The sequence below is a fragment of the Narcine bancroftii genome, chromosome 9, assembly GCF_036971445.1.
Source record: "Narcine bancroftii isolate sNarBan1 chromosome 9, sNarBan1.hap1, whole genome shotgun sequence".
In the NCBI taxonomy this organism is placed as follows: domain Eukaryota; kingdom Metazoa; phylum Chordata; class Chondrichthyes; order Torpediniformes; family Narcinidae; genus Narcine; species Narcine bancroftii.
The window spans coordinates 122,573,156-122,598,907 of NC_091477.1; the positions used below are offsets into that span (position 1 = coordinate 122,573,156).

At 44.9% G+C, this 25,752-nt stretch overlaps 1 protein-coding gene across 1 annotated transcript in view; it reads left to right on the top strand.

The window, feature by feature from the left end:
- Window positions 1-23,548, top strand: part of slc7a14a (solute carrier family 7 member 14a) — an 81,558-nt gene extending 58,010 nt beyond the window's left edge. The window contains exons 6-9 of the mRNA XM_069897610.1: window positions 2,153-2,299; window positions 11,955-12,163; window positions 14,479-15,356; window positions 20,638-23,548. Coding sequence (XP_069753711.1) covers window positions 2,153-2,299; window positions 11,955-12,163; window positions 14,479-15,356; window positions 20,638-20,951 — 1,548 coding nt within the window. The 3' untranslated portion in view covers window positions 20,952-23,548. The remainder of the gene's footprint in view (window positions 1-2,152; window positions 2,300-11,954; window positions 12,164-14,478; window positions 15,357-20,637) is intronic.
- The last annotated feature ends 2,204 nt before the right edge of the window (window positions 23,549-25,752 follow it).

The window sequence follows — 25,752 nt, forward strand, 5'->3', positions numbered from 1 at the left end:
TGGATAATACATCTCTTCAGCCAAAACATGAGCAATGAGAAATTATTAGACTTGTGCTTCTCCCTCCATGCCAGCCAATCTCAACCAGTGTGGTGTTTCTTTTGGAAATGTAATCAATTAAAGTGGTTTTCTGGTCATTGATCACCACCAGCCTTGTTCACACAGTCCACAATACTCTGCCAGTGTCGAATAGTTGGAGCATATGTTCACCACAGACCTTTCATTTGGATGAATTGCAGAGAATGTGTTCGCTTGGTTCACAGACTGACCAATCTCCATCATTCAAGACCCTACACTCAGTGTTAAACTACCCACCAGATTTTGGAAGTCCCAAGCTCCCCCTGAAAAATATTTGGCCAAGTGGTTCCCTTGGTGGGAGGAAATGGAACTTTGGAGTAATAATGATTAGTGACGCATTATTATAGCGCCAATGACCCAGGTTCGAATCCGATGCTGTCTGGAAGGAGTTTGTATTTTCAACCCATGTCTGCATGAGTTTTCCATGGGTGCTTCTGGTTTTCTCCCACCCTTCAAAATGCTTGGGGTTGTAGGTCAATTGGTGTATTTGGGTGGCATGAGCTTGTGGGCCGGAAGGGCTTGTGACTGTGCTGTCCCTCTTTTTAAAAAAAATCTTAGAATCCCAACAAAAGTTCTAGCACTTGGAGAAGGTTGTGAGTCTCTCAGCATTTAGGTGTTGGGAGACCCCACATGAATTAGAAAGAATGACCTTAAACCAAAGAGCCTGAGCATTAAACTCCGGGCCGACCAGACCCAAGTTCCTTCACCTTGAATCGGATTCTCTACTCCAAACCAAAAATGACACTTTGCCTGTTTCGATTTTGCAAATGGAATGGATTTGGCAAGCGGACATTTCGGGGAGATGTCACATCCTTCATTCAGACCCCATAAATCCTTGGTAATTTTAGCGAACCTGAGCCAAGGTGGAAATCAGATTGGTTCGGGTCAGAATCAGAATTTATTGTCTGAACATGTCACATAATTGATTGTTTTGCAACAGCTTCACAGGTACAAATATTGGTATAAATTTCGTTTTTAACTAAATAAATTAGTGCAAAATAAGAGAAAGTTTTTATTTCTCTGTGGTTCATGGTTCATTCAGGAATCTGATGGCAGAGAGGAAGAAGCTGTCCTTGTACCATGGGGTGCTCATCTTCGTCCTGCACGTCCTGGGTGGCGGGGGTCGTGGATAGAGGCTGCGTTCTTTAGACTCCACCTCTTGTAGATGTCCTTAAAGTAGTGGAGACTGATGCCTGCGATGGCACTGGCCAACCCTCTGTAGCCTGTTCCTGTCCTGAGCATTGGCACCTCCATAGAGAACCAGTCAGAATGCTCTCCACGCTACACCTGTAGAAATTCCATTAATGTGATCCATTGCTGGGATGGGAACACTGCCTGCTCCGGCAAGGTAAACGAAAGGTGGGGACTCATCACAGGAGATTCCTGAGCTGGGTCAGGCAAGGGTCAGTGTCATGACTGACTGGTAGGTAACATTGATGATTAAGGCTAATGGAATCCGGTTCAGCACATTTGAACGTAACAGTGCTGGGACCACACAGACCCGACACAGTGGGGAAGTGGCCCTCTCTCCCCCACCCCCCAGCCCCATACAGCAATGAAGTGGTTGACTTGACTGCTTCACAGGGAAGGGGGCCCATAAACTTAGAACAAAGCCTAAGGGGGCCATATCCTAACAAAAGGTTGAGAATGGCTGCACTACTGGACATGGGCTTAAGGGGGAGGAAGTTTAAGGGAGATGTGCAGGGTATATATATTACACAGAGAGGGGTGGGCCTGGAATGGCCTGCTAGGAGTAGTGATGGAAGCAAATACAAGAAAAGTGTTGAGGAAGCTTCCAGTTTGACACATGAAAATACAGGGAATGGAGGGATATCATGTTTGACATGTGGGCCAAAAGGCCTGTCCTATGTTATATTGTCCTGTATCATACTGGTCTGTGTAGTTCTGGTTTGTGTTGAGTTGGTCTATACTGCACTAGTCTGTGTTGTACTGTTCTGTGTTGCGCTGGTCTGTGTTCTACAATATCCTGAACACAATACATGCCTACTAGATTTCATTATGAGCTCAGGCAGGAACACTATGGATGTGAAACTCACTCTGCCTTCTGTAACAGGTTCTCCAAGGTGCAGCCACGTGCTTCTATGCATTCATCGGTTTTGACATCATCGCCACAACTGGAGAGGAAGCAAAGGATCCGAATACTTCCATCCCTTACGCCGTCACTGCCTCCCTTGTCATCTGCCTGACTGCATACGTGTCCGTAAGTGAAATCTTCCATCGCTACCTCAGGATTACTTTTGATCATTCGTGAGGTAACATCTATCTCCTCTTCTAAGACACTCTCTTTGACCAAGCTTCAGACACCTGCCCTATTATTCCTTCACACTGTCAGCGACTCTGGCGGATCGATGTGGATTTGCTGGTGTCCACGGTTGTCCAGCCCCCTACTCAGTTAACCCTCAGGCCACATCAGCCATTTGCAGGTATGGAGCCCCCATTGAGCAGGAGGCTACGTTGCCATGCCATTCCATGATGATCGAAGGGTTAAACACTTGAAACAACATTTTTAAACATACAGTATTTGTTAATTTTACCAGTAACTAATGGAAATTAATTAAAGCTTCATAGTTAGTTATTCCAGTAAAACCCAGTCCACTTGGGCTTTTGTTGATTGATGAGGGGAGTAGCTTCTTCCAACAGAGCTCCTACTGCAGGTACCAGCTGTAGCAGAAAGCTGAGAGCTGGAGTGAAGATAAACAAGAAAACCTGCAGTCACTGGGGTTGACTGCAGTACATAACAGTGCTGGAGAAACTCAGCAGGTCACACAGCATATGTAGGAAGTTAAAAAGCAGTCAACGTTTCAGGCCTGAATCCTTACTCAGGAGTGTCCAAAGTCAGGCAGAGGCCCAAATAAAAAGGCATGGGGTACGTCGGAAGAGGAAGAGGGTAGTGAGCACAGGCTAACGTGTAAGAGGTGGATACAGGTGGGAGGGTGAAGTGAAAGAAGCTGAGAAGTGATGGGGGGAGAGGGCAGAGGGGTACGAAGAGTAGGGCTCTGATAGAAGAAGGAAGGGAAGGCGACTTCTCCAATTCCTTCTGGTCTCTCTCTTTCCCTCATCTGCCTGTCTCCTTCAGCTCCCTAGTTAAAGAATTTCATGCATGATATATTCTAAATTCACATGACAATAATGAACCTTTATCTTTACCCTTTCATCTCACCTCACTTCACCACCTCAGCTCACATACGAATCTCCAAGTATCTCCACCAGTGGAGCATTTGTTAAAATGTCGCATGAAATTAGGGTAAACATGTCACAATGCAGTTGTATGACACAAACAAATTTTTAAAAATAACTAGGATTAAGGTCATTGATGTATCAATTTTATATTCTATATTTGCTAAGGGCAATTAAAATTTTGCTACTTTAATATCTGCTTGACATTTCTGTAATCTTTCTTAAAAGCATCTCTGTCTCAGATGACAAATTAACCCATGTGAATGGAATGTGCTGTGATTGTCGTAAACACAGAGATGCTGGAGGAACTGGGTCGGTCTTGCAGTGTCCAGAGGAGGTAAAGATATATTGCTGACACCGCTTACCTTGAAGAAGGACTCAGCCCCGAAACGTTATTTATATATCTTTAACTCCTGTGGATGCTGTGACACCGAATGAGTTCCTCCTGCATCTGTATTTATCCATTAATCCAATCCAACCCACTGACGAAACCAAACACCAGCATGAGCCAAGTTACTCAACATATCTTTCTTTTCTTTGGCTTGGCTTCGCGGACGAAGATTTATGGAGGGGGTAAAAAGTCCACGTCAGCTGCAGGCTCGTTTGTGGCTGACCAGTCCGATGCGGGACAGGCAGACACGATTGCAGCGGTTGCAAGGGAAAATTGGTTGGTTGGGGTTGGGTGTTGGGTTTTTCCTCCTTTGCCTTTTGTCAGTGAGGTGGGCTCTGCGGTCTTCTTCAAAGGAGGCTGCTGCCCGCCAAACTGTGAGGCGCCAAGATGCACGGTTTGAGGCGTTATCAGCCCACTGGCGGTGGTCAATGTGGCAGGCACCAAGAGATTTCTTTAGGCAGTCCTTGTACCTTTTCTTTGGTGCACCTCTGTCACGGTGGCCAGTGGAGAGCTCGCCATATAATACGATCTTGGGAAGGCGATGGTCCTCCATTCTGGAGACGTGACCCATCCAGCGCAGCTGGATCTTCAGCAGCGTGGACTCGATGCTGTCGACCTCTGCCATCTCGAGTACCTCGACGTTAGGGGTGTGAGCGCTCCAATGGATGTTGAGGATGGAGCGGAGACAACGCTGGTGGAAGCGTTCTAGGAGCCGTAGGTGGTGCCGGTAGAGGACCCATGATTCGGAGCCGAACAGGAGTGTGGGTATGACAACGGCTCTGTATACGCTTATCTTTGTGAGGTTTTTCCAGTCAAACAACAAGCTCTTCCAATGTGTCCCCGGGAGGCATGGTTAGCGCAACACTGTTACGGCACCGGCGATCGGGCCTGGGGGGGTTCAAATTCCATGCTGTCTGTAAGGAGTTTGTACATTCTCCCCGTATCTGCGTGGGTTTCCTCTGGGAGCTCTGGATTCCTCCCACTGTTCAATATGTAGCAGTGGTTGTAGGTGTATTTGGGTAGCACGGGCCCATGGGCTGAATGGCCTGTTATCATACTGTAGTCTAAATTTTAAAAAAAATAATAAATTAATTAAAATTTGTCCCATCCTTGAACTCTCTTCAATGGCAGTAGACTGGAACTTTGACCCCAATGCAGAGGGGTGGTACCTCTAGCAGGCCTGCAGCAGTTGAAGGGCAGTTACCAATAACTGGTGGCCTTGCCAGCAGAGTCCTATACCTGCTCGGCAAATCACATAAGGGGCCCCATGTCCCAGCTCTCCCACTCTGTCCCCTTTACTCTGGCTTCTGCATTCCATTTCTTCCCTGTTGATAAAGAATCTTGGCTCAAAAAGTTGACCATTCTTACTCTCCCTCTGAAGTAAACCAAAAAGTCTTCAGACATCATGATATTTTTTGAATATTTTATTTTTGATTTTCCAAGACTCACGCAAATCCAAAACAACACTACAACCTTCTCAACAATGATGTATTACATAACTTTCAGAGCCCATTACCCCCCCTCCCCCCGCCCACCCCTCTCCCTTCCCTCCAAGGAAAAAATTATATAAATTAAACAAACAAAAGAATCAAAAGTCTATAGAGTCACCGGCCCTTAAAGGAACCATATATGAACTCAGATTAACATAAAGTAAAATGAAAAAGATTCAATACAAGAGCTCGTCGTCTGTGCCCCGACCCCTTCATTTATCTCAATCATTCCACTATTGGTCAGAGTTTTACCTTTCTTCTATTTGGAAGGGGTGTAGCTACATTTGTGTACCCATATGCTGCCCCAACCCAACGAATCTGTCATATTTTCTCCTTAAATGGTATGCGATTTTTCTCCAGGGGATACAACTCTGTAATCTCCATATTCCATCATGTAATATTTAGTTGGGAGTCAGAAATCTATGTGACCTCTATACATTTCCTGGCAACCTTCACAAACTGAATTTCATACTTGGACAGTTTAGAACTCATGTCCATAATGTTTCCCAGAAGGTATAATTCCAGATCCTGTGGAAAATTCACCTTTGTAATATTTTTCAGAATGTTCCTCTGTTCCTCCCAGTAGGATCTCACATTGTTCACAGCCAGGTTGAATGAATTAAGGTTTCAATCTCCACACCACATCTAAAGCACATTTCCAAAATTTCTGGTTTGGATTTATGTAAATTTTGTGTTGTGAGGTACAGTTTATACAGGAAATTACACTGCACCAACCTGTACCTGGCATTAATACCAGCTGTCATGCTGTCCCAACACAGGTCTGACCAGGCCCGCTCGTGGATTGTTCATCTCCCACCTTTCCCTTGCTTTATGTAAGCCCGGCTTCAGGCCCTCACTCTGGAGTAGGAGATACATCATAGAAATAAACTTGTGCGTATTCCTCCCTCGAATTAGAATCTCCATGTCAGTACACACAAGCAGGGTCATAGTATTCAAGAAGTATTTATGAGGTCCCCCCCTCATCCTCTTTATTCTAATGAGAACAGTCCAAGAGCCGACAATTGTTTTTCATATGCTAACCCTTTCATTCCTGGTATCATTCTAGTAAATCTTCTCTGAACCCTCTCCAACACCAATGAACTCTGTTTGAGATCCCATTAACTCAAGTTGTGTGTTTTGAGTGTCCATACCTCCTTTCCTCTATTTGTGCTTTATTTTTCAACCAAGAGGTAGACTGCTCTTTCCTGCATCCTTCCTTGCCCCTGGGAATTCCTGGCAGGCCCACGATAGAAGCAGGAAGACAAAGAATGGTGGAGGCTAAGATTCTCACTCCCCTGCTGCGAAACCCTGGCCTTTTGTCACTGAATATTCCATTACGTTCATTCTCTCAGTCAGGTTTTGCAGCAATCTGATCTTTCTGGGTGATTGCCAGGAGGTTTTCAGTAGCATACTAGCAGATGGCAGAGTGTGGCAGACAAGCAGAGATAACAGGAATATCTCAATATAGATCTTGAGGCAAACAATTAAACGGACTGCTCCAAACTCTAAAATACTTGTTTGCTTTAAAAATGTGGAAAGGAGGTTTTCAAAGCTTGAAGTTGGATCTTCACCAGCTGGAAAAATGGGCTGAAAAATGGCAAATGGAATTTAATGCAGACAAGTGTGAGGTGTTGCATTTTGGAAGGGCAACCCAAGAAAGGACATACACGGTAAATGGTCAGGCAATGAGGAGTGCGGTAGAACAGAGGGATCTGGGAATACAGATACGAATTTCCTGAAAGTAGTGTCACAGGTAGACAGGGTTGTGAAGAGAGTTTTTGGCATATTGGCAATAAATCAAAGTATTGAGTATAGGAGTTGGGCCAAATGGTCTGTTTCTGTGCTGTAATGTTCTGTGATTTTAAGGTGATGGACAGAGGAACTGGTGGATGTGGATTCAATGTGGGATAAGGGGGGATGGGGGAGTAAATAGTATTGTGCAACATTTCATATTTCCATGCAATACAGAAGGAGGCCTCACACTGTTCAGACCCTCAGAGCACTCATATCAATTCTATTCGTCCTCACGTTTCCCATAACACATTCCTACACACACTCATTAGTCCTCCTACCCAGCTACTCCAGCGACAATGACCCTACCAGTACAACCATACAAATGAGGGAAACGCTGGCAAGATGTTAGAGTCAGTAATCACAGCGGTTCTCAACCTTTTCCTTCCCACTCACATCCCACTTTAAGTAATCCCTAAGCCATCGGAGCTCTGTGATTAGTGGATTGCTTAAGGTGGTATGTGGGTAGAAAGGCAAGGTTGAGTGCCACTGCTCTAGGCCCAAATGTTACCGAAATAATTTGCTAGAGAAAAATTGTCATTGGCCCATTTCCTTTGGAGTTATGACACGGTGCACATAACGAGTCAATGAGGTACGATTAAAGCAGTTTTCAAACTTTTTCTTTCCACTCACATCCCATCTTAAGCAATCCCTTACTAATCACAGAGCACCGATGGCAGAGGGATGTGAGTGAAAAGAAAAAGGTTGAGAACCACTGTCATGGAGGAATTAACATAATTTAGAAAAGCTAATAATCAAAAGTAGCTAACATGGTTTGTTGAAGTTTAGACATACAGCACAGTAACAGACCTTTTCAGCCCATGAGCCCACCCTGACCAATTTACACCCAATTAATCTACAATCCTCAGTATGTTTTAAAGGGTGGGAGGAAACCGGAGCCTCCGCAAAAACCTACGCTGCCATGGGGAGAACGTACATACTCCTGACACACGGCGTGGGATTTGAACCCCTCTCTTGAATGTGGGCACTAACTGCTATGCAAAGTGTGCCACCCAGACTAAGAGCTGAAGATCATAGTCATGGGGTCACACAATGCAGTCACAGGCCCTTTGGGCCAATTTATCTAGCCAGCCCAATTATCTACCTGAGCTCATCCCTTTGGCCGGTGATTGGTCTATATGCTTCAAAACCTGTTTTTTCTGTGAAAAGGTTGCCCCTTAAAATCTTTCCCCACTCACCTTGACTCTCAACCCTCCTGATTTAAACTCCTCAACATGGAAAAAGACTGTGACCTATTCATTGACCATTCTGTGCCTTTCGTGTTTTTATAAACCTCTATAAGGCCAAGTCAAGTCAAGTTTATTGTTATGTGAATGAGCAAGTACAACGTGATGAAATAGCATTCTCCGGCCTCACAACCAGACATGATACACAATACACATGCAGGACTAATATTCATCTATACAAATAAATATCGTTCCATCGAATATGAGAGTCTCAGATGGTTAGTGTGAGCAGTTCCTTTAGTCGTCTCCCCTCAGCCTTCTACTCTCCACAGAAATAAATGTACCAGTCTCTCCAGATAACTCCAGTCTTGTTGACATCTTTGTGAATTATTTCTAGGACCTTTCAGTTTCATGACATGCTTTCTGGAGCTGGGCAACCTGACCTACACTCAATACTCCAAATGCAGTCTCCCTGCCTTGGATATCTGAAACATGATATCCCAGCTCCTGTATTCAATGTGCTGATCGATGAAGGCAAGAGAGTATCTGCCAACATTGCCACTTTCAGGAAATTATGTATTTGTACTTTAAGGTCTGCCTGTTCTACAACACCAAGACCTCTGCAACACTCTTGAAAATAGTGGAAGGGGATGTTGCAATGAAGATGTTGTCAATGGGTATTGATAGCTTCAGTGATTATGCAAAAATTGGGTGTCAGTGAGGGGAAATGGGAGTAAGAGGAATCAAAAGGCGAAATATTATCTAAATGGACTGGGACTGAAAATGAGTGAAGATATTTTCAACCTTGAGAGGTTAAAGAGAAGATTTACAAGAATGTGTGCACAAGTTGAATCCCTGGAATTCTCTGCCCCCCCCCCCCCCCCCCCCCCCCCCCGGAGGGTGGTGGTCAGATTATTAGATAAATATTTAAAAGATTAAGGGATGGATGGCATTGGGAAACTGACACAAAAGAGGTGTTGAGGCAAGCTCAGATCAACCATGATCCTATGAAGGGTGGGGCAGGATTGAGGGACCAAGTGGTCTCCTCCTGAGCCATGGGAGGTTATTGGAAAAATTCTAAGGGACTTGCAAAGGCAGAGATTAATTAAAAATAGAGAGTTCCCCAACAAAGCAGTGCCAAAATGTATTGATAAGTGTCGTGTGGTAGATGTCGTTAAAGGGATCCTACGTGGAAGACTGGTCAAAAAGGTTGCAGCCTGTGGGATTCAGGGCAATTCAGAAAATTGGTTCTAAAAGTAGATTGGTGAAAGGATTGCTGATGAGATTGGAAGCCCGAGCAAAATCCCAGGAGGATTTTGCAGAATCCCTTACTGTTTGTTATTCCGGGTACAAGGTCTTGCAGTCAGCACAAAGATGTATTCTGTCATTGGTATCTTAGAGCAAGAAGGCCACAGGATGATACTGATCAACTGAGCAATCACATGTGGAATTGATTCATGATCAATGCAAGGTTGGACTGTGTATTGTAGAACAGAGGGACGAGAGTGGAAGTCCACAAATCCCTGAATGTAGCAACAAAGCTAGATAATGTGGAGTAGGATGTTTGTGCAATACTTGCCTTCATCAGCCAGGAAATAGAAAGTGAAAGCAGATAGTTTTCAGTGCAATCCAGGTAAGTCAAGCCATGCATAAATACAGGAGGTAAAACAAGAAAAAAACAAAAGTGCAGGGTGCAGTATTACAGACCCAGAACGCAGGCTGCGGTGTTACACTGAGCCACAGAGTGCAGGGTGCAGTGTTACAGTCTCAGAGTTCAGGGTTTGGTGTTACAGTGAGTCACAGAGTGCAGGGACTGGTGTTACAGTCCCAGTGTTCAGGGTACGGTGTTACAGTCCCAGAGTTCAGGGTTTGGTGTTACAGTGAGTCTCAGAGTGCAGGGACTGGTGTTACAGTCCCAGTGTTCAGGGTACGGTGTTACAGTCCCAGAGTTCAGGGTTTGGTGTTACAGTGAGTCTCAGAGTGCAGGGACTGGTGTTACAGTCCCAGTGTTCAGGGTACGGTGTTACAGTCCCAGAGTTCAGGGTTTGGTGTTACAGTGAGTCTCAGAGTGCAGGGACTGGTGTTACAGTCCCAGTGTTCAGGGTACGGTGTTACAGTCCCAGAGTTCAGGGTTTGGTGTTACAGTGAGTCTCAGAGTGCAGGGACTGGTGTTACAGTCCCAGTGTTCAGGGTACGTTGTTACAGTCCCAGAGTTCAGGGTTTGGTGTTACAGTGAGTCTCAGAGTGCAGGGACTGGTGTTACAGTCCCAGTGTTCAGGGTACAGTGTTACAGTCCCAGAGTTCAGGGTTTGGTGTTACAGTGAGTCTCAGAGTGCAGGGACTGGTGTTACAGTCCCAGTGTTCAGGGTACTGTGTTACAGTCCCAGAGTTCAGGGTTTGGTGTTACAGTGAGTCTCAGAGTGCAGGGACTGGTGTTACAGTCCCAGTGTTCAGGGTACGTTGTTACAGTCCCAGAGTTCAGGGTTTGGTGTTACAGTGAGTCTCAGAGTGCAGGGACTGGTGTTACAGTCCCAGTGTTCAGGGTACGGTGTTACAGTCCCAGAGTTCAGGGTTTGGTGTTACAGTGAGTCTCAGAGTGCAGGGACTGGTGTTACAGTCCCAGTGTTCAGGGTACGGTGTTACAGTCCCAGAGTTCAGGGTTTGGTGTTACAGTGAGTCTCAGAGTGCAGGGACTGGTGTTACAGTCCCAGAGTTCAGGGTACGGTGTTACAGTCCCAGAGTTCAGGGTTTGGTGTTACAGTGAGTCTCAGAGTGCAGGGACTGGTGTTACAGTCCCAGTGTTCAGGGTACGGTGTTACAGTCCCAGAGTTCAGGGTTTGGTGTTACAGTGAGTCTCAGAGTGCAGGGACTGGTGTTACAGTCCCAGTGTTCAGGGTACGGTGTTACAGTCCCAGAGTTCAGGGTTTGGTGTTACAGTGAGTCTCAGAGTGCAGGGACTGGTGTTACAGTCCCAGTGTTCAGGGTACGGTGTTACAGTCCCAGAGTTCAGGGTTTGGTGTTACAGTGAGTCTCAGAGTGCAGGGACTGGTGTTACAGTCCCAGTGTTCAGGGTACGGTGTTACAGTCCCAGAGTTCAGGGTTTGGTGTTACAGTGAGTCTCAGAGTGCAGGGACTGGTGTTACAGTCCCAGTGTTCAGGGTACGTTGTTACAGTCCCAGAGTTCAGGGTTTGGTGTTACAGTGAGTCTCAGAGTGCAGGGACTGGTGTTACAGTCCCAGTGTTCAGGGTACAGTGTTACAGTCCCAGAGTTCAGGGTTTGGTGTTACAGTGAGTCTCAGAGTGCAGGGACTGGTGTTACAGTCCCAGTGTTCAGGGTACTGTGTTACAGTCCCAGAGTTCAGGGTTTGGTGTTACAGTGAGTCTCAGAGTGCAGGGAATGGTGTTACAGTCCCAGTGTTCAGGGTACAGTGTTACAGTCCCAGAGTTCAGGGTTTGGTGTTACAGTGAGTCTCAGAGTGCAGGGACTGGTGTTACAGTCCCAGTGTTCAGGGTACGGTGTTACAGTCCCAGAGTTCAGGGACTGGTGTTACAGTGAGTCACAAACTTCAGGATTAGTAAAAAAAAAAAGCAGCTAAACAGGGCAAAGCATTATCTTTTACCAATGTAGGATTCATTCATGAGTCTGTCCTTGAATCTGGAGGATCGTTTTTTTACCAACGTGATTCTTCAACACAGTTGAAGGGGGGAGGAGAGAATGTAACAAACGTGTGGGGTTGAAAACTCCTTGCAGTTCATTGTGTTTGAGTTTTCTAATCATCCCAAGTCACTGACAGCCTTGGTCTCTTCCTCCTGAACTAGGTTAGTGTGATCCTGACGCTGATGGTGCCTTACTATGCCATCGACACCGAGTCACCACTGATGGAGATGTTTGTGCTTCATGGGTTTCACGCGGCCAAGTACATTGTGGCCCTCGGATCAGTATCAGGACTGACTGTCAGTCTGTTGGGTTCCCTCTTTCCAATGCCCAGAGTAATTTACGCCATGGCTGATGACGGTTTACTCTTCAGGTTGGTGTTGTTCTCTCTTCTTGGGGCATGTTCAAGATTTATTTTCATTCCACAGATACTCAGTGACTTTTCCTTCTCTTTCCCTGGCTGTAAGCAGCAGTGGGCAATTTCTGCTGAAGTTTCAATGAAGTTTCATGTAACACTGTTTTATTATATGACAATTAAAGAATCTTGAATGTACATAAATATTAAAAATATACAAAATTTGTTTACTGACATTTGCCCACAAAGGCACACAGGGTTCCACTAGTTCAGTGCCCCCACCAAGTTGAGAAAGAGAAGCAAAGGGGAGTCCCTTCAGAGACAGCGAGTGTCCGTGGATCCTGACACCTCTGATGCCATCACCTTTTGCACTCCCAAAACATCTGTAACAAAGGCAGTGGCATCACAGGAGTGGATGTTGCTTATAGACTAGAGGTATGTAACTAAGGAGTGGTTAAGAAACTTCTCCTGGCTAGGAATGATGTTGAGTCTTTGGGATCTTTCCACCCAGCACATTAACTACTTCTCAGCACCTTGCATAGAGGATCTAAAGTTCGCCAGTGTTTAGCACTATGATTCTCAACCTATTTTTTCCATTCACAAAGCACTTTAAGTAATTCCTTACTAAGCACAGAGCACCTATGCCACTGGATGTCAGAGATGCTCCGTGATTAGTAGGGGATTACTTAAAATGGTATATGAGTGAGGGAAAAAAAGGTTGAGGACCACTGGTTTAGGACCTGATCGAAGAGTTGAGATTTAGCTGGTGGGAATCTCTTTTTTTAATCTCTTTCAAAAGTTCATTCAATTACAACATCACTATAAAACTACTCACACTATACACAGGACTACATCTAAACACACGATTAACATTGTCAGAAATATGTGAGAAGTGGCAATCAATGCCACCCCTTTGTTATAGACAAAGTTATTGCACAGATACATTTTGGCCCACACGTACGTATTGGGGGTGTAGGTTAATTGGGTGGCACGGACTCGTGGGCCAAAATGGCCTGATACTCTGCTGTATGTCTAAATTAAAAATTTGGCCACCCTTGCATTAAACCTTTTCCCTTTCACCCTTAATCCGTGTCCTCTGGTTTGTATCCCACCCACCCTCAGTGGAAAATCCCAACTTTATTTATCCCCATCATAATTTTGTATGCTTTTATCAAATATCCCCTCATTCTTCTATGTTCCAGGGAATAAAGTCCTAACCTGTTTAACCTTTCCCTGTAACCAGGTCCTGAAGTCCAGGCAACATCCCAGTAAATCTTCTCTGCCCTCTTTCATTCTTATTGATATCTTTCTAGTAGTTTGGTAACCAAAACTGCACACAATTCTCCAAATTTGCCCTCACCAATGTCTTATACAACTTTAACATAACATTCTAACTCCTGTACACAATATTTTGATTTATGAAGACCAAGATGCCAAAAGCTCTCTTTACAACCCTATCTACTGTGACGCCACTTTCAGGGAATTTGGTATCTATATTCCATGATCCTTCTGTTCTACCGCTCTCAGTACCTGACCATTTACCATGTAGGTTCTTTCTTGGTTTGCCCTTCCAAAATACAACATCTCACACTTGTCTGCATTAAATTTCATCTGCCATTTTTCAGCCCATTTTTCCAGCTGGTCCAGATCCCTCTGCAAGCTTTGAAAACCTTCCTCACTGTCCACAACGCTTCCAAGCTTAGTGTCATCTGCAAGTAAATATGATTGCAAAGAAAACTCTGATGCCTGTGTTCGAACTCCCATCCACTCCTCACCAACCCAAGTGATCTCTTAATTCCCATTAAAAACGATATTATAATTCTTTTTTTTTCTTCAAATCCCTGGATTGCATCACCCCTGGCAGTCTCATGGCCATTGGATATCTCAGCTCTTTGATCTTGAGATTAACGCCAAACTAGACTGCTCCACTATTTGAAAGTGTGCCTGCAGCTACCAATACTCTTAGATCAGGAATGACCCCTCCTGAAACATTGTCCCTTTTAGAATGTTCATAAAATGTACTTCTTTGATAAGTTTTAGATCACCTGACCCAATGCCTTGATGCTTTCTTTAGTATCATAATTTCTTTGATCCAGCTCCCATGATGTCTTGGGGTATTTTGCTATTTTAACCAGCTATTTTAACCAGCTGATTTGAGATGAATTGTATCAATATGAAGCTGAATAAACACACAAGGGTGACAGAAATAGAAGTCAAGGCTGAAAGTGCACGTTAAGGAAGTGTGGGAGGGGGCTATGTGGATCTGGGTGTTTTGAGTGTGTCACTGTGATCTATGTGAGTCTATGACTGTACTGTTGGCTGTCCACCTCCAGGTTTTTAGCTTATGTCAGTGCCTACACAGAGACACCAGTTGTGGCCTGCGTCATTTCAGGGTGCCTGGCGGGGCTGCTCTCCTTGTTGGTCAGCTTGCGGGACCTTATTGAAATGATGTCCATTGGGACGCTCCTGGCCTACACCCTGGTGTCGGTGTGTGTCCTGCTGCTGCGCTACCAGCCCGAGAGCGACATCGACAACTTCGTAAAGTTCCTGTCGGAAGAAGGCACCAAGAAGAAGGAAGGAGCTGTGGCCGAGGGTGAAAAGGAAGCTACCTCCCCCATGAGCGAAGGTGAAGACTACGCGGGCCTTGACAAGAACACGTGCGGGGCCAAGAACCTCCCATCCTTGGGGGACAATGAGATGTTGATTGGGAAAGCGGAGAAGTCCAGTTACAGCACGAACCATCCCAATTACGGCACAGTGGACATGACCTCAGGAATAGAGGCAGACACTTCGGAGAACATCTACTCAATAAAGCTCAAGGAGCTGATTGGACCTCGATACTACACCATGAGGATCCGCCTTGGGCTGCCGGGCAAGATGGACCGTCCCACCACTGTCACCGGGCGTACAGTCACCACTTGTGTGCTGCTGCTCTTTATCCTGTCGTTTGTCTTCTGCTCCTTCATCAACTTTGGGGAGGAGTACATTTACAATCAAAGCTGGTGGGCTGTCCTCTTGGTCATCCTGATGTTGCTGCTAATCTGCGTGCTCATCTTTGTCATCCTTCAGCAACCCGAGAACCCCAAGAAGCTGCCCTACATGGCTCCCTGTGTTCCCTTTGTCCCTGCCTTTGCTATGTTGGTGAACATGTATCTCATGTTAAAACTCTCCAGTATCACCTGGATCCGCTTTGCCGTCTGGTGCTTTGTGGGTAAGTGCTGAATTAAGTACTTTGGCTGAATGATTTGTTGGCTTCAATGGTTTATATTCCTCTTTGAATTAATTTTATGTGTCCTGATGATGAATCAATGGTGCCAAGCCATAGCAAATCTCTAGAGGTCTGCGTGGACATAAAACAGGGGCAAGATGTTGTGAGAAACACAAAAACAGCGGACATTGAAATCCTGATCAGTTAAAGAATTGCTGGAGGAAGTCAACAGGTCAGAATGGTCAGGTCTGAACCCTTTCTCGAGGTGGGATATTGTATCTGGATCTTGGGAAGTTGTGGAGAGCAGAAATCCTTAAACAGTTCTGGAGAGGGGTAATCCAGTTCTGCAGAGAGGTAATCCAGTTCTGGAAAGGGGTAATCCAGTTCTGGAGAGGGGTAATCCAGTTCTAGAGAGGGGTAATCCAGTTCTACAGAGGGGTAATCCAGTTCTGGAGAGGGGTAATCCAGTTCTGCAAAGGGGTAATCCAGTTCTGGAAAGGGGTAATCCAGTTCTGGAGAGGGGTAATCCAGTTCTAGAGAGGGGTAATCCAGTTCTACAGAGGGGTAATCCAGTTCTGGAGAGGGGTAATCCAGTTCTGCAAAGGGGTAATCCAGTTCTGGAGAGGGGTAATCCAGCTGGAGAGGGATAATCCAGTTCTGGAAAGGGGTAATCCAGTTCTGGAGAGGGGTAATCTAGTTCTGGAGAGGGGTAATCCAGTTCTGCAGAGGGGTAATCCAGTTCTGGAGAGGGGTAATCTAGTTCTGGAGAGGGGTAATCCAGTTCTGGAGAGGGGTAATCCAGTTCTGGAGAGGGGTAATCCAGTTCTGGAGAGGGGTAATCCTGCAGCAACAATCAGGGCAACAGTCTAATGGAAAATGAGGTGGAAGTTCAGGATGAACTGGAGATGATGAAATGACCCTAAAATAAAAGTAGGCCAGATTTTCAGGTAGAAAATTTCCTCTGTCTCCAAAAATACAGGCCAGTTGGGAGTCAGGAATAGTTTTGGCATCAATTAGAGACAGAAAGTTAGAAAATAGGAGCGAGAATAGATCTTGATCTTTATTAGAGCAAATGTTTAATTGGTTATGAATTTGGAACCAGAGTCAGCCATCTGCTCCTCCAGCCTGCACCCCGACTAAATCAAATGGATTATTTGCCCACGACCTGGACCACATTCCTGTCCAGTCACTTTAACCTTTCACCCCATCTCCTGCCTTGTGCCAGTCACTCATCCACTTCTGTCTGGAAAATATTCAGACTCTATTTCTGTTGCTTTGAGCAGGAATTCCAAAACTGTTTTAAATAGGCAACTTCTTATTTTTAAACATTAGAACATAATTCCAAGTCAATAAATTGGTAAGAGATCTATAATTTGCAACAACTGGAGGACATGGGTTAAGGGTGTGTAGAGCGTGTTGAAAGAACCAAAGACTTGTTGATCCAAACCAAGGCTTTTATTAGCTAAAAGACTGGAGCGTATCGCATGTAGGTCGACCAGTCCAGAATGACCTGGTCTGGCGAGGAGCAACCCTTTAAGACCTGCCAGTAGGTGTGGCTACATTCTCAGCCAATCACAGTCATCCTACACTACATAGACACAGTGGTGATAGAATCTGTGCTATCACAGGGTGAAAGGAGAAAAATTTAGGGGGAACATTCGGGAGAACTTCTTCACACGCAGAGTGGTATGGAATGAGCTGCCAGCTAAATGGATAAATGCAAGCTCAATTTTTATATTTAAGAAAAATTTGGAAAGGTACATCGAAAACTTCGACCTTTCTAGTCTGTGCCGAGCCATTTTTTGCCTAGTTCCACTGACTTGCACCCAGTCCCTAGCCCTCCATACCTCTCCCATGCATGTACCTGTTCAAATTATTTTTAAATGTTAAAATTGAGCCCACATCACCACTTCAGCTGGAAGTTCATTCCACACTCCCACCACTCTCTGCGTGAAGAAGTTCCCCATAATGTTCTCCTAAATGTTTCCCCCTTCACCCTTAACCTATGTCCTCTGGTTTGTATCTCACCTACCCTCAGTGGAAAAACTCAACTTTATTTATCCCCATCATAATTTTGTATGCTTCTATCAACCCTCCACTCATTCTTTGACACTTCAGGGAATAAAGTCCTAAACTGTTTAACCTTTTCCTGTAACTCAGTTCCTGAAGTCCCGGCAGTATCCTAATTTACTCTACACTCTTTCTATTTTATTGATATCTTTCCTGTAGTTAGGTGACCAAAATTGCACACAATACTCCAAATTTGGCCTCACCAATATTTTATACAACTTTACCATAACATCCCAACTCCAGCACTCAATATTTTGATTTATGAAGGTCCATAGGCCAAAAGCTCTCTTTACAACCCTGTCCACCTGTGATGTCCACCAGGGAATTATGTATCTGTATTCTCAGATCCTTCTGTTCCACCAACTCCTCAGTGTATATCCTTTCTTGGTTTGACCTTTCAAAATGCCTCGCCTCATACTTGTCTGCATTAAATTCTAACTTCCATTTTTTTCAGCCCATTTTTCCAGCTGGTCCAGATCCCTCTGCAACCTTTGACCTTCTTCGCTGTCTACAACACCTCTAATTTTAGTGTGATAAGCAAACTTGCTGATCCAATTTACCACATTATCATCCAGATCTGATATAGATGATAAACAACAATGGTCCCAACATCAATCCCTGAGGCACATCATTAGTCACGGGCCTCCAGTCTGAGAAGCAATCGTCCACCACTACTCTTTGGCTTCTCCCATCCAGCCATTGTCGAATCCAGTTCACTACATCACCATGAATACCTAGTGTCTGAACCTTCCTGACTAACCTCCCATGAGGGACCTTGTCAAAGGCCTTACTAAGGACCATGTAGACAAGATCCACAGCCTTTCCTTCATCAACTTTCCTCATAACCTCCTCAAAAAAACTCTGATTGGTTAAACATGACCTACCATGCATAAAGCCATGTTGACTATCCCTAACCTCTATATATTGATGTACTATCTCAGAAGATCTTTCCTGGAACCAGCACACCAATGGCATCATGAAGAAAGCCTCTACTTCCTCAGGAGTTTGCGGAGGAGCTAGTGGAGTTGTTCAAGTGAACCGGTATGGACTTGAAGGGCCGACATGGCCTGTTTCCGTGCTGTAAACGGTTATATGGCTATGGTTATATAATGTGGGTCGCCAGGGAAGCCAGCAGTATCCCTGACGACTTCATCTGTGAGAAACGCATCCAACTGCAGCTCCTGACAAGCCAAGTTAAGGAATTGGAGCTGGAGTTTGATGAACTCCGGATCATTCGGGAGGCAGGGGTTGAAAGACAGGAGTTACGGGGCACACCCATAGAACCATAGGAAGCAGGTGGAGGGTAGATGGGTGACTGTCAGGAGAGGGAAAGGAAACATGCAAGCAGTGCAGGGCACCCCTCTGGTCATCCCCCTCAATAACAAGTATATAATTTTGGATACCGTTGGGAGGGGTCCTACCAGGGACAAGCCACGGTGATCAGGTCTCTGACACAGTATCCGGTCCTGTGGCTAAGCTCTAGTGATAGGGGATTCCATAGTTAGGGGGACATTTAAGAGGTTCTTTGGAAGAGATCGAGTATCCTTGATGGTATGTTTCCTCCCTGGTGCCTAGGTCTGAGATATCTCAGCTCGAGTTCACAGCATTCTCAGGAGGGAGGGTGAGCAGCCAGATGTCATGTTATAGGGACCAATGAGATATGTAGGAAGGGTGAGAAGGTCCTGTAAGGGAGAGTTCAGGAAGTTAGGTGCTGGGCTGAGGGACAAGGCCTCCAGGGTAGTGATCTCAGGATTACTACCTGTGCCATGTGCTGGTGAGGTTAGAAATAGGAGGATAATGCAGCTTAATACATGGTTAAAGACAAGGTGCAGGAGGAAGGGCTTCAGGTTTCTGGATCACTGGGCTCCCTTCCAGGGAAGGAGTGACCTGTTCTGAGGGGAATTTGAATTGGATGGGGACTAATATCCTCGCGGAAAGGTTTGCCCGTGCTGTTCTGGTGGGTTTAAATTAGATTTCTACACTGTAGTGATCTATGGTTCTATGGATAGATAAAAACTTTTTTCCCAAGTTTAGAACAGAGGTGCTAAGTTTAGAGGAGATGAACAAGGCAAGTTTTATTTTGCCGAGACAGTGCTGGATACTTGGAAATTACTGCCAGGAGAGGTAGTGGAAGCAGATGCAATGGCGACAGTTAAAAGGCATTCAGACAGACACATAAACAGGCAGGCACTGGAAGAATATAAACCATGTGCAGGCAGATGGCATGAGTTTAAATTGGCATCATGTTCAACAGAGACAATAGTGGGCCAAAGGGCCGTTCATGTGCTATTCCGTTCTAACCACACAGTCATAACAATAATGAATTTATTGTCACATATAATGCACCAAAATCTTTCCTTACTGAAAAATACATCTGCAGTTAATACCATTCCACCACAAGTCATAGGAGCAGAAAGAGGCCATTTGACCCATCGAGTCTGCCCCACCACTTAATCATGAGTTGATCCATTTTCCTACTCAGCCCCACTGCCTGGCCTTCTCCCCATAATCAAGAACCTCTCACTCTCTGCTTTAAATACACCCAGTGACCCAGCCCCCACAACCACCTGTGGCAACAAATTCCACAGATTTACCACCCTCTGGCTGAAGAAATTCCTCCACATCTCTGTTCGAAGCAGATGCCTTTCAATCCTGAAGTTGTGCCCTCTTGTCCTGGACTATCCCACTGTGGGAAATAACCTTTCTACATCTACTCTGTCCATGCCTTTCAACATTCAAAATGTTTTCACGAGATATCCCTTCATTCTCCTAAATTCCGATGAGTGCAGGCCATGTCCTGTCAAACACTCCTCATATGATAACCCTTTCATTCCCAGAATCATCCTAGTGAACCTCCTGTGAATTGTATGCCTTCCACTAATTGAAAAAGAAGTAATACATACAGAAGATGGATCAGTAACAAAATATTCCCACTTACCATCGTGAAAGAAGTAAATGCTGTGTCCCAGTAGTGCAGACAGTTCTTTTCCAGTGGCGGAGGATTCCCTGATGTTCAAGACACTAGTAGAATTATACAATCACATAGCATAAAGAAGGATATTCAGCCCACTATGTTTATGCTGGCTCTTTGGAAACACCCCCATCTATTTCCACTGCCCTTTCTTTCTCTAGAGCAATATTTGTGCAATGCCCCTTTTAACTCTGCTTCGATCTCCCTCTGGCTGACCACTTCCCTCTCTTTTCCCTCCCCCAGGTTTGCTCATTTATTTTGGATATGGGATTTGGAATAGCAGCCTGGAGATCGGAGCGCGGCAGGAAGCTCTGAGCCAGAGTACATACCAGCGCTATGACGTGGATGACAGCTTCCCTTATCCCGAGGCGGAGAGCAGTCAGTGGCAGGAGGAGTGGCCGCAGCCTGATCAGATGGGCTACCAGTCTCAACAGGCAATGCCTGACATTGTGGGCAACCACAGAACCAACAACAGCATCACCAAAAACAAAGGGAAGTATGTCAAGACTTCAGAGGCTCTGATTGCAAATGATGAGCTTGCTTATTCCCCAGAGTAGGAGGTACTGACCCCCTCAGACCCTTGGACTAGTATCATGGATGTGATTTCCCCTTTAAAAACATCATCCAGTGGTGTGATGTTAAAACAGCAAGGTCCCGTTCATTTCTGCCCCAAACCTCACTCAGTTGGCTTATTAAAGGGGCCCCATTTTCATGAATAAATGTTTGGCAAGCATTTGAATTGATCAGAAGTGTGGTTGATTGGCAATGATTATAATGTCACAGGGAAATAAACTGTATTTTTCAAGTGGCCTCAATTGCCAAAGAATTACAAAGGAATTTGCCAGATATTTAACACTGTGCCCCTTTAATCAGTAATTCAAGGTATAAAAAATATCCCTATTCAGTATATTATCTCATCAGGTACTTTTGAAAAGACCACAACAGTCACTGAATTTACTGAAGTGTTGAGGACAAAAGAACTGGGATGTTGGACATCAGGAGACCAATCGCATTGTGGGAATGGGTGGGAAACTGATCAGAGATGTTGGAGATTTGATGGTTTAGGTTTCCAGCCCCTTGTAAGGTATGAATATACTGTAGTGACATGGATTCTGTGCGTTCCAATGGTCCTGGACCTCTCATCACAAGTCCCAGTCAGTGTTTGGGTAACTCAGTTTAACCAGGACCGGGGAAAATTGGACTGTGCGTGGAGAAGTCAAGAGATGGTACAATAAATACAGTTATGGCTCCTGTTGTATAACACTTGGGAATCTTGATGACCACTTGGATATTGTGAGGCTGACACCACGTCACCTATGGGTGAATACGCTGTTGGAATATCCTACCACCTCAGAGGAGTAAGACTGAATTGGATTGTTTATTGTCATGGGTTTTGTGAGCTATCGAGGCTAATCAACTCATGTAACACGCAGGATAAAAATATCAAATCATTAAACACTAGATTGACTGCATTGAGTTAAAGAGTAGAAGATATATAGAAGGTAAATGGAGGGGATCACAGAAAATCAAATAAAAACAATGCAAGAGCAAGTGAGAGATCCATGTAAAAGTTTGATTACTGTAGGAAAGGAACTGTTCTTGAATCTGGAGGTTTGTGTTTTCATTAGACTTTGAGACATAGGAGCAGAGTAGGCTATTCAGCCCATCAAATCTTCCCCACCAATTAATCATGAGCTGATCCATTTTCCCACTCAGCCCCACTGCCCGGCCTTCAAGAACCTATCAATCTCTGGCTTAAATACTCCCAATGACCCGGCCTGTGTTAACAAATTCCACGGATTTACCATCCTATGACGGTGATATCATCGGCAAACTTGTAGAGCAGGGTTGGGCCACACAGGTAGCAGTGTACAGGGAGTACCATCAGGGGTAAGTATGCAATCTTGTGGGACACCGGTGTTCAGGATTATCATGGAGGATAATGTAGTAACCCTCACTGAATCAGGTCTGCAGGTCAGGATGCAGGGACCCACTTGTAGGGGTTTGCAGCCATGAGGGATGAGATGAGGGAAGTGAAGCTGCATTTAATGGCTAACTCTGCACTCATCGACCTCACTGTCACTGAGTGAATCAGGAGAAAGGCTTTTCAATTTGCTTTATAAACACATACTTCTTGGTGGGAGCAATGCTGCCCTCATCTCTGACTCATGACCACGATAAATTACTTCTGTGAATGAGATCTGCTGCTTGCAAGGTGACATTTTTCATTTCTTCTCTGGTTTATGAACAAAATTGATGCATGGCACCGTAACTGAGTAACACTTCCTCTTGGAAGGAGGATGCAGAGAGAGCCAGGAATCTGAATCGCTTCATTTCCTTTGATTCACATAAATTCTCTGACTAAAGATCCATGTATCTATTTCAAAGACTTATTATTTGTGTAGCAAAGAAACACATTAGCAAAATTGTACCTTCAGATTTAAAACAAACTTCGAACACTGTACACTTAACTCTAAAAGGCAAGGCAAGTTTTATCATCTTGGTCTTCAGATGAATTAAACATTTTCTTCATCAGAACAGTTTACATTGGAACTATCTTATTTTTTATTGGAAGATTTACTTTTAACCACCACGGCAATAGTTACTAAAAGGATGGAATCTTGGGAAATCATTGGATTATAGAGTGGTTACAGCAGCCATCAGATTCCTGAATGATCACGGCCTTAGTTTGACTTTACGTGTACTATTTCTGTTTATTGTTGAAAGGTGGTTTATATAAATGTTTGCCCTGTGACGCTGCCACAAAACAACAAATTTCATTATTCTGATTCATAGAATGAAGATTTTGAGTCTATTTTGGCTCTTTATACAACAATTCAGTCAGTTCCATTCCTTTCCACTTTCTAAATATCCCTACAAATGATTTCCCCTCATGTTCTACTATACGCAAAGTGGGGTTGGTGTGACACTATTACAGCGCCAGCGACCCGGATCCGCCAGTGACCCAGATCTGCCAGCGACCCGGATCCACCAGCGACCCGGATCCGCCAGCGACCCGGATCCGCCAGTGACCCGGATCTGCCAGCGACCCGGATCCGCCAGCGACCCGGATCCACCAGCAACCCGGATCCGCCAGCGACCCGGATCTGCCAGTGACCCGGATCCGCCAGCGACCCGGATCTGCCAGTGACCCGGATCCGCCAGCGACCCGAATCCGCCAGGTGTCAGTAAGGAGTTTGGATGTTCTCTCTGCGTTTGTGTGGGTTTCCTCTGGGTGCTCTGGTGTACTCCCACCCTTCAAAATGTATGGGGTTGGTAGGTTAATTGGGTGTAATTGGGCGGATGGCATGGGCCTCAATGGGATTATACCATGTTGTAAATAAACATTTTAATTTAAATATAATTTTTACAATTTCCCTTCTGAGAGCTTTGATGGACTTTGTTTCCACCATCTCTACTGGCGAAGAGTGCCAGATGAAACATTCAACTTGCAGAGAGTTTTTCTTAACATCACCCCGACTCTTTGCACTTACGTGTGCTGTTTCTGAAATATCTGCTGATAGATAACTTGTTCTTATTGACCCTTTCTAAATCCTTCATCGTGCTTTACTCTTCTATGATATTTCCTCTCAAACAGAGTTGGTTAACGAGAATTCAAGCCAGGAATTTCAGGCTGGTAGCCAAAATAAGAAAACACACAGAACTGGTGGAGGAACTCAGCAAGTCTCACAGCGTCCATAGGAGGAAAAGATATAGAACCAATGTTTCAGGCGTGAGCCCTTCCTCAAGCTCAGGGCCGAAACATCAGTCATATATCTTTTCCTTCTGTGGACACGTGCTGAGTTCCTCCAGCATTTCCGTGCACTTTTACCACCAACACATTGTCCGCAGACTTTCGTGTTTTACTCTCTGGTCGCCAAAATTTCTCATCTCGAGAATCATCGGAGTAAACCTTACTCATTCGTCTCCTTCAGTATTAAAAAAACCCTCTAATTCAGCAGCGGAATTATATGGCACTCTACCCCCAGACTGAAGATAGAACACAGAACATTCCAGAACGGTTTAGGCCCTGCGCCCACAATGTTGTGCCGACCCATGTAAACAATCTAACCCTTCAGTTTCCTTACATCCATGTGCCTGTCTAAGAGTCTTATGAATGTCCCTATAGTACCACTCTCCACCGCCATCCCTGGAAATGCATTCCAGGCACCCACCACTCTCTGTGTAAAACACAGAGTCGTCTCCTCTAAACATTCCTCCATTCACCTTAAACAGATGTCCTCTGGTATTGGGCCCTTCCCTTTTCTCCCATTCGAAACCATCAGCCCTCTGTCCATTCCCTGATTAACCCTCAGATTCTTTCTCTTCTTCCCCCTCTCATCTGCTATCCTGTGCTCCTCTCCTCCTTCCCTCCATCCCCATATTGGGGTGTTGGCCCAATCTTTGCCATCACTGGAGAAGGACTGGCCCAAAAGAGGCTGACGATGAAGATGTTCCACCCCACTTTGCATCAGATCTCTCTGATAACCACTCCCTCCGCTAATCAAACGAACTGTATTCATATGTTCATTAGAAAGTGTCAATTGGTCTCCCAGCCTTCTCCAAACTACTTGAGTTGCAGCCTTGCTGGGTCAAAAAGTTCCAGGGTTTCATTTAACCACTACTGGGAACTTACCTCCCAAGAAATGGAAGAGAGGTTTGTATTCATAGAATGAAGATTTTGAGTCTATTTTGGCTCTTTATACAACAATTCAGTCAGTTCACTTCAAAAGTGCTTTGAAACTCATGAAACACTCAGTGTTGTAAAGTTGGAAATACATGGATGCATGTAATGAGATCCCCACAAACAAAAGATAAAGACTTGAATGGTGCCAGTGAAAATACAGAGACTGCTGGAAACACCCTTGAGGTCAGGCAGCATATGGAGTGAGAAACGGGGTTTATATTTGAAGTTGGGGACCCATCAGTTGCAGACAAAACACCACCGCAAGGTTTTGCTTTGTTTTATTTTTCCTGATGCTTGATGGATAAAGATTGGGTCTTGGTTTGGCAAAAGGCACTTGCTATTTTACTTTTAGTGCGGGGGGATCATCACGTCTGACTGAGTGAGCAGAGAAGGCCTTCGCATAGAATCTTACCTTGGAGATAACAATTCTGCCAGTGGAGCACACTGGCAGTTCTGCACTGGACATCTTCAGGCAAGACCTTCACCCATGATTCTGTGTCTCCCGTGGGAAATGGACGCTCTCCTTAATAAATTCCCAACTCCTGCTCAACTCCATGTTCGTTTATTGTCATGTGTACCAACAGACAGTGATAGAGGCTGTTTTGCAAGCCGACCACTGGATATTTCAGAATCATGAATTTATTGTCATGAACAAACAAAATTTGTTGTTT